At 35.2% G+C, this 9,930-nt stretch overlaps 1 protein-coding gene across 7 annotated transcripts in view; it reads right to left on the bottom strand.

The window, feature by feature from the left end:
* Positions 1 to 1,019: 1,019 nt before the first annotated feature.
* The window catches only part of VEZT (vezatin, adherens junctions transmembrane protein), a 75,481-nt gene continuing 66,570 nt past the window's right edge, over positions 1,020 to 9,930 (bottom strand). For 4 of the 7 annotated variants that reach the window (XM_045293236.1, XM_045293231.1, XM_004700387.3 and 1 more), the window contains exons 10-12: positions 9,611 to 9,711; positions 7,594 to 7,801; positions 1,020 to 4,126 (exon numbers count right to left, since the gene is read on the bottom strand). In XM_045293236.1, coding sequence (XP_045149171.1) covers positions 3,588 to 4,126; positions 7,594 to 7,801; positions 9,611 to 9,711 — 848 coding nt within the window. In that variant the 3' untranslated portion in view covers positions 1,020 to 3,587. Of the gene's footprint in view, positions 4,127 to 4,585; positions 5,363 to 7,119; positions 7,245 to 7,593; positions 7,802 to 9,610; positions 9,712 to 9,930 lie in introns of those variants that run through there. The other 3 variants (XM_030885389.2, XM_030885387.2, XM_045293250.1) reach the window with 2 other exon arrangements.

The following is a 9,930-nucleotide window of genomic DNA, read 5'->3' on the forward strand; positions in this document are numbered from 1 at the left end:
GTTTCTATAAAAGAATCTGTTGGAATTTTGACCAGGATTATGTTTAATTTATAGGTCTTTTTGGGTAGTATTGACTTTTTAACAAAATGAAGTATTTTAACCCATGGAGTACCTTTCCATTTATTAAGGTTCTCTTTAATATCTTTCAGCAGTGTTGTATAGTTTTCATTGTATAAGTCTGTAATGTCACTGGTTAGATTTATTTCAGGGTATTTTATTTTCTTGGGTGGTATTATAAATAGAACTGTTTCCCTAAGTTCCTTTTCAGGTTTCTTACTGCTGGTATATAGAAACCCCATTGATTTTGTTTGCTGACCCTGTACAATAGCTTTGCTAAATTCCTCTAGCTAATTACCTCTATGGTAATTATCCTTTGTACTTAGTGATTTTCTATATATAGGATATCATCCATGAATAAAGATGTTTTAATTTTTTCTTTCTAATCTGGATAAAATCTATTTCTTTTCCTTGATTTATTGTTCTGACAAAGACTTCTAATACAACAATACTGAATAGAAGTTTCAGGCACCCTTGTTCCCAACTTCAAAAGGAAAGCTGTCGTGCTCCATTAAGTATAATGTTGGTCTTTCTTATATGGCCTGAGTCATTCTTAGGAATTTCCCCTCTATTCCAATCTTCTTTAGGGCTTTCATCAAAAAACTGTTGGATTTTTTAAAATGTCGTTTCTGTATGTAGAGATGAGCATGTGGTTTTTATGTTCTGTTGATATTGTGTATCACATTGATTGATGTTCTAGTGTTGGATCATCCCTGCATTCCTGAATAAATTCCACTCGTACAACTCTTTTAATAGTCTGTTGGATTCTGCTTGCAAGTATTTTGTTGAGGAGTGTTGCATATTTCTGTTCTGATTTTTGTTATTTCCTTTCTTCTCATGGTTTAGCCTTAGTTTGTATGTAGCCTTAAAATCATGTTTTAAACTTTCCTTAGTAATTTGTTTTACATAACAGAGACCTTTTCTGTCTCCAGTAACTTAAGAAATCAAACTTGAGTCATTGATGAGTTTCCAATGAAATATATTTAGATGCTATAATTACAATTAGTCTTAACAAGGACTTATCTTATGAAGTCATAAATACAGATAACTTGTGAAAAGCAGAGGGTGGCAATCAAAGACCAGAAACGAGACAAGCCAGATAGGTAGTGTTTCAATGGAAGCTGAAAAGAGAATTTAAGGCATGATGATTATTATCAGATTTACTTTCATGATTTTCTTAAGTGTTGGCCAAGGGTAAAAAGGTCTTGCCTTCAAAAATGACCTAGCCTCTTCTAAACATTTTTATGGTACTAGGTTTATCCTAGTAAAATAAACTATGGAAATGTTTATAGTAAGAGTATCAGGATGTGTACTCTCAGTGAGAAGTTTTCTGTCAAAATAATACTGTAAAGTTTGGAAAGAAGAATTACAATTTTTCTGATAAGATTTGTTTCCCACAGAGAGCTTTTTCTGGATACAGGATAGTCGTCATTACAGAACTGATAATGCAAATAAAATATTCCTAGAAAAGCAACAAACAAGAACATCTAATTATATTCAATAGCCTATTTGTTTTAATTTCCTAAGGTATTCATAGCAAGAAAATGTCCCAGATAAATGGTTAAGATTTTCCTGTGTGTAAACATTACATAGGTCTCATTCTAGAAGCATCCACTAAGACCTACTCAAGTAGAGCCTGGAATCTGCATTTTAAAATACCACTCCTCCCAGGTTATTTTGATGCAGTTGTTGCACTGAAACAACTGATTTAGAGTATATGAAGGGAAAAACGAGTCAAGGAAAATTACTTTCACAGGAAAATATTTATCTTGGAAATTTTTTCAGCTAGTAGAGTTTTCATTGAACTAAGTAAGCAATAATGAGTCTAGAATATTTTGTACACCTGTATAAACCTTCTTAGTCATTAAAAGTTAAATAAAATTGATTTAATACTATGAAGACATTTCCCCCTAAATTAAATTAAATCTAGCATAATATAAATAAAAGATAACAAAATAATGAAAATTATTAAACTCTGTTTTTTCCTGTTTAAGGATACTGGCTAAGAAAAAGGATGATCAAGTTTTCCATAAGTATTTTTTATAAGTCTAAAGAAAAAAAGGAATTAGTAAACTAGATAAAGTAGAAGCTGAGCCTAAGTATAAGTATCTAAGAAATGTTCAATATAACAATCATTTTTTCCTCTTGAAATTTAGCTAAATGTTAAGCTTGTCCTACTTTAATGTATTGATTCTTTGAGCTTAATTACAGCTGTCAAAGAATTTTGGCAACTCGAAAAATTACTCATCATACAAAGATTTTGACTCACCATATAAAGCAGAACCAAGTTGGGTTTTTTTCCAGGATCAGATAAAAAGTCTTTTCCTTAGATCATTGAAAGAACAAAAAAAAATTCCCTTCAATTATGCTAAGAATACAAGAGTTTACTCACCTAAAGTTTTCAACTATAGAAATCCAAACGTGCTTTAAAAAAGTCTTTCAATGATCTAGATTCATCATGTAATTTCCTTCTCAGGAGAGCAGCATAAATTAAGTTAATCTGACATTCACCACAAATAATAGGTATAAATTTTGTCAGTGCATATGAGCCACAGGCTTCAAAAACTGGGTACTTCTGAAAACACCATTTTTGAAAATGCAACCATAAAACAAAATGCATAGGATGATACGAATTGGTCAGCAACTTCCTCTTAGTAGTAAATAAAGTACTAAGGAAACAGGATGATTTCTAGGAAGTGGACAGGATGTTTTCTGAATCTCTAATGTGGATAGGATGCAACCTCGGGCAGAATTATGAGCTGCCCGGTTTCCTGACTCGGCATGGGTTCTAAGTAAATTAATCCAATGAAATTTCTGCAAGGTTGAGGATAGGGCATATAAAGACCCCACTTTTAGATGTGGAAGATGTGATAAACACGCGTAAAAAGGAACATGGTCATCATTCTTAAAAATTGTACAAACCTTTTCTTTTAAAAATTATTAGGACATCTTTAAATCAACCACTGGAATACACACATACAAAAGGAAACATAAGAAGTGTGTTATGTACTTTTGAAACAACTTTTTAGTTTCAAATCGCAGCACACATTGATTGCAATGAATTCATTTTTTTAATTCAGAACCTTTATCTTTGTTTTATGACTGGTATAAACAAGGAAAATACAAACAGCTTGTTATTAACAGAATAGCAGCAGTTATCCACTGCAAGGATACAGTAAAAAGGAGTCATACTAAATGTTCATGTTCTTATTCCATCACCTTATGCTAGCAAATTTCGGCAAGAAATGAAAAATCCATTTCTTATTAAAAGTACTTAAAGAATTCCAAGATTGATTGGTTGAGCCACAAATAAGATGGCAGGTTCCTCAGGAAAGCCCTTACCTTTCGTTTACTTGTCTAAAAGATCTGCCGTTTATACCCAACTAGTGTTTTCAGAGCAATTGTTCAGATCTTCCTGTGAATTCATATCTTAGGTGTCTATGTAAACTTACACTTGTTTCCCCATTCCAGTGAAATGTCTATCGTGCCCAAGCTAAAATACTTTCATAAATAGGAGAGTATCAAATCCTTCAGGTAAACCTTGGCTTTTCTTTTTCTTCTATCCCACTGTTACTCTTTCCGTGTGTTATCTGCTCTTCATCCTCCTCTTCATCACCAAAAGTCTGTTCCTGCATGGTGGTAAAGGAGAGGGATCTAGCAGCTACTTCTGCAGCCAGGCCGGATGTGAAGTTAAAGTCAGATGACAGCTGTAACCGGGCCAGCCTCTGCTTAATGGAGGGCTGTAGTGAGTCCCTGGGAGTTGGCTGGGTGGTGGCTAGCTCCCCTATATCTGCCTGTGGAGATTCATCTTCACTCTGACACTGGTAACACACACTTTCTTCAGCTCCTGGGAGGAAGGCTTCATTTGTAGAATTGTCCTTATTTTCACTCTCTAGAGGGTTTTCACAGAAATACTCAGTCCTATTTATTTCACTGCTAGTTGTAGAGGGTCTACTATTTTCCTCTTCAGTATCATTTTTACCAACTTTTCCCATATCTGAATTCATAGATGACTCTGAATTATTTAGGGGTTCCACTGGGTCAACAGTAGACAAGGATTTCAACACAGCTTCAAAGGGAGAGGAAAAAAGAAAAAGAAAAAAAATAACTAAGGACCTAGCAATGATTTAAATTTCTAATTTAAATTTACAACAGTATTTTTCCTGAATGATAAATAAACAAAATATAAAAACTTTCTAGTAAAAGCAATATAAATTTCTAAAGTCAGGGAACTTTATAAGGGATAAGAAGCCTAAGATATGAAATGAAATTTTGATGAGGGTTTTTTAAACACCTGACATTATCTTAATTAAAAAAAACAGTACTCTTCAAAGTCCTGAACTAGTAATATCACCTAAGAACTAGTTAGAAATGCAAATTTTCTGGACCCACTCCAGACCTCCAAAACATTCTCTGTAATTGCGTCAATTCCAACTTATGGTGACCTTACAGAAAAGAGCAGGGCTGCCCCCTGGGTGTCCAAGGCTATACACCTTTACAGGAGCTGAGCACCTCACCTTTCTCCCATAGTGTGACTAGAGATTCCAACTGCTCACCTTGTGGTTAGCAGACCACTACGTCTTCTGGGCACCTTACCCCAGTCCTACAGACGGAAATTCTGGGGTCAGGTGAGCATTTTAAAAGCTCTCTAGGTGACTTTGATGCATATTACAGTTTGAAAACCATTGGAGGAAAGAATTAGTGGAATGGTTTTCTCACTAAGGGGTCAGACAAAAGGCATACAGTAATACAGATAATAATCCCATCTTCAACACATATATTTACAAGTTAAAACAACATGGGAAAAAATGCATTTGCAATTCAACTTACTTGCCAACCACCTAATAAGACCCTGGTGAAAGACAGTCACAACTTCTACACATATTATAATGCCACAGAAAAACACAAATGAAATCAAATCGGCATTCCAGATCAAGTTCTGTACAAAGCATAAGACATGAATATAATATAGATCCATACGGCAGATGTCGTGCTTGCAAGGAACATGAAGGTTTATTTAGGCCTCTTGATGTTAGTAGGCAGTGGGCTGCTTGCTAGGCAGTCTCTCCTCCCAGAATGAGGGGTTAGTACAATACAATAGATTAGGAAGCAGGACGGAAGGAAAAGAGTGCTTCTTGAAGATCTGGTGTTTATTTTAAAGATATTTTGGTAAAATGTGTCCATTTCCAAGAAACAGATCCCTAAGCTGCAGTAACTCCATTAGAGAAGCAGCAACAACAGAAAAAATGGCAACAGCAGGTTCCAGTGCAGACTTGCCCTCTCTAATTCCACTCCGACTTTACCCCTGTAGGCAAAGATGAAAACAGCTCTGGGAGGTGCACTGCAATTCATCACGGGAACAGCATTTTACGGTAGCAGTTTTTCACTTATTTTCACAAACTATACAAATCAGCATTATTGTCCTGCATCAAAAGCACATGCCTACAAAAGGACATGGTAATTTTTTCTTTATAATTATTGGTGTTACCCATAATGTCAATAAGATAATTTTAAAGCTACATGGAAAAAACATTAAGTGAAAAAGGTCCCAAGTTTATAGCTAATGCAATTTTCAGTCTATCAATCTGTAACCCTTAAAGAATGCGACATATATTAAAAGTTTATTGCTATTCATGAAGAATGATTCATGCTAATTACATTGGAGAACAGAATCTGTATAACAGAACGCCCAACTGACAAGCGTGGTAGCACTGTGCGAGGATTTAAGGCTCCAGGAGGGGCAGGACTTTAGTCGTGATCAGTGTACTATGGAGAAAGCAGTCAACAATGCCTGGAACATAGGAGGCACTCATAACTACGTGTTGATAAAAATAATTGTCAGTGAACGCTGTTGGAGATAGTAAAGCCCTTCTTTAAGAAGACTATAATGTAGAGAGACAATGGTACTAAGCATAAAAAAAATAGTGCTCAACACATAATACCTATAACATCTGATTTTTGTGGGCTCAATACATGAATAAACGCCACCTAACTTCACTGCTACTTCTGGGAAGTTCTGAATCATTTCCCTTCTCTGCAATATGCTTGGCTATTCAGGACTTATCACTCGTTTCACTATAGTGCCAATCTGATGTCCATACTGCAAGAAAAAGAGCAGGGAGAGTCAGAGATTTCATGGAAAATAAGAGAATGGCAGAAAGGAGTGTTTCAGGGAAGAGAACGAATTTTCAATAAGGAAAGAGAAACATCTTTTTTTCTTCATGAATAAATCAGCAAATTTGGTGGACCAGACTCTAAATAGGATAATATAACTAGAAGATGTCCAAGTTACAAATCTTGAGAAATATAATTAGATATGATGAACTCATTGTGTGATCAGGAAAGGGATTTAGATTTAATATATTCAGAAAGGGAGAATGACTGGAGGCTTTTAAGAGAGAGCTATTATTAATACAATGTTAGAGAAAGATCTGAAAACACAAGTTAGCTTAGAGGGTAAAAGACATTAAACATGGAAGTCAGGCAAGAGGCTATTATAAATTATGAGTATGATTTAATAAGGACTTAGGCTAAAAGGGGGTGATTGAGAAGAAAGGCAAGAAAAAGAGAGTTCTAATGAGCTTTACAGAATCGTAGATAACCTGTGTACTTATAGGGGAAAAAAGAATGGAAAAGTTAGGGATTGAGGTTTCATGTAACTATTCTAAAACAGAGAATTCTACCACATTAGAAATGGATAGGGATTAATTTCTCAGCTAGGAATTAGCTAGGATGGTATTGTCAGGTATTACACTTCTGTGTATGTTTTCTCTTTGACTCTGCATGAAGTTTAAACAAAGAAAAATGGGTGAGGTGGGAGGGAGGGAAAAAAGAGCAGCTGATACCCAGGGCTCAAGCAGAAAGAGTTTTGAAAATGATGATGGCAACATATATACAAATGTGTTTGATACAACTGATGTATGGATTGTTATAAGAATTGTAAGAGCCCCCAATAAAATAATTTATTAATGTAAAAAAATGGGTGGGGAGCATGAATGAGTCTAAGGCAAATTTTGGGGACTAGCAGTCTTCTAACCCTGCCTAAATCCATAGAGACCAGATACACACAAATCTCTGCACTCCCCAAATAGAAGGCAGTCAAATCACAATGATGTGGCTAAGTGATCCAAGCTTAATTCTTCTTCAATAGTAGTCATGGGCTGATTAATTTCCTGTTTCACTGAGGTCTGTAAATCAGCATACGGAGAACAGAATTCAAAATCTCAAATTCACTACACTTCAAGATGTTTCATTTAAAGTCCCCCAAATCTCTTACCAATCATTCCAAAACACACTTTGCAAAAAATGAAACAGCTAATGGGAAAAAAGTGATTTCATATTCCCAATGTATACATATATCCCCAATATATTTTTTTATTACCCAACTTGATTTTGCATCTAGAGGTAAAGTACTATACTTACTGATGGATCCCTAAAATTGAAGCATTAATAATTCTACAGTTCAAATAAGATCCATGGTTTAAGAAAACAAGAATCCCCCAAATTGAAACTTTCTCCTCTGAAGTCAGTGCTTACCATGATCACTAAACAGAAGCTGTTTCCATTTCTGCCTTTCTGCTTCAGATGCCTTGAAGCCCAGCACAGACTTTAACTCCTGGAGGACTCTCTTAGACTCTTCCTGCTCACGCTTCTGCCTCTCTCTGTCTTCTTGAGACAAGTAATAAAAGTCATCCTTTCTGAACTCATTGTCCATATCTCTATCATCTACATAAGCCTCTAACTCCTGAAAACAAACAAAAAGCAATTCAAGTAGGCAGTTTTATAGTAGCACTCATTTATTAGTACAAACTCATCTCAGATTAAATCAGTTGGCATTGATATTTAAAGCATAGTTAGGCAAAGGAATAAGCACATAAAACTACAGATAAATTTAGTTCTTTAAAAAAAAGATAAAAAAAACACTAGATGTCTACAAAAGGTTATAGTTCAGAAAATTTAACGTCAACTGTATTTTCCTACTTTGATACTATACTACTTAAGTTTAACGTCATTAGCTATTTTAAAACCAATCAAACTTAGAAGGGCTGGTGGTTTACTGACATGATTGGCATTAAATCCCTTCTTGTGGTATACGTTTATAGTTCTTTCTGGCTTCCCAGAAAGTTTAAACACTACTCCTAGGCTTGGGTATAGCTCATCTTATGGTTGTCCGCTTCTTTAAGGCATCAGGCATAATACTTGCTTTCCTCCCTTACAGTTAAGATTTGGGCTTATGAGTTGGGCTCCTCTAATCACATGGGTCTACGTTAGATCGTATTTAGAGGCAGACACCTTGAGGAATCCATCCTGGCAAGAACGGTGGCAAATTAAGTTTTCCAGAGGCAGAGGTACTGAAGGAGGTTTCCCCTGTTCACCACTGATGGGCAGGCGGCCAGGTCTACAACCATTGACTAGCAGGTACAGCTCTACTGGAGGAGGTTTTGAGGAGTGAGTCTGGCTGCTTATTCGGTTCCAGTCTGGTTTGAGGACCTCGAAATGACTCTGTACGCTACCTAACATATTTTCATGTTTTTTGGTCTGCTAAACTAACTAGAGTTGGTTTCTATTTTTCATTAAGAATCTTAACTAGATAATATGACTTAAAATTGTTCCTTAGGATGAGCAAACAAAATATTTGTCAACATCTAACTTAATTGGTACATTTTTAACTTGAGGTATAACATACATACAGTATACAAATCCTAAGCATACCAGATTTTTATATATGCAGGGCCTTCAAAGAGTTTGTGGGGAAATACCATTATCTTTTAATTTCACGTTACCAATTTTTTGGAAACATATACAGTGAACCCTCGCCACTTCGCGCTTCGACTTCTGCGGCTTCACTCTATCGTGGTTTTTGCATAACAGCGCATGCTCTGTCATTACTGCCACTGATTGGCTCATACTGTACACGCTTGATGCCATAAATCATATAATAAATAATAAATGATAATTGTAACGTCCAAAATGTTTTACTGTATTTTCCCTTTTTCGTTTAATAAATTGGGTAATACAAGTGTAATGGTGACTAAAGGGTGTTTTTTCATGTCCTCTATGCTCTATGAAAATATTTGATTTACAAATAAGGAATCCTACTTCGCGGAATTTCATATATCACGGTAGGGTCTAGAACCGATTAACCGCGATAAACGAGGGTTCACTGTACATGTGTTATATGTATATAACATATACACACTGGTGAACACAACTCAGATCAAGATACAACACATTTCTTAGCACCCTAGAAGGAATTTTTGAAAATATACTCATATTTACCTTATGTGTTTAGTCACTTTTAAAGGCCTAAAAGGAATGGCAGTTAGATAGAAATAACAAGATGTTGTGCTGGTAGAGCCAATGGATCCAAATTCAAGGCAAGGAAAACAAATGACGTGATATGGTAAATATATTATACTGTTGTTTGAAGCCTATCAAAAACATATTTGGCAAGTTAAATTATGAAAACATTATCCATGTAACTTAAAGAGAAAGGTAGGTAAGCTTTCTGTAGAAAATGCTTCTTTAGGAATAAAAGCAATTTTACCCCTACCTGCTCTTCAGGAATTGGATCTTTGTCAGCAATGTGTAGAGTCGGCTGCAGCAAAGGTACAGTTGTACAATGTGGGTTTTCACAAACTATTTCAGGTTTGCCTTTACATAACAAGTGGATGGGGATGAAAGATAAATCAGCCACATATAAACAAGTATAATTCTAATAAAAATATCCTTCCTATTAATACTTCATCAACATCATAATCTAGCTTGTTCTAATTAAAACTTAATTTTTTAAAAGTAGTTTTCTTGAACAATGTCAACAAAGTTTAAATAAAACTTTTTAGTAAAAGCAATATATTTCTAAAGGCAGGGAAC

Source organism: Echinops telfairi, unplaced genomic scaffold (assembly GCF_000313985.2).
Source record: "Echinops telfairi isolate 266 unplaced genomic scaffold, ASM31398v2 ScPeMD7_2;HRSCAF=8, whole genome shotgun sequence".
Lineage (NCBI taxonomy): Eukaryota > Metazoa > Chordata > Mammalia > Afrosoricida > Tenrecidae > Echinops > Echinops telfairi.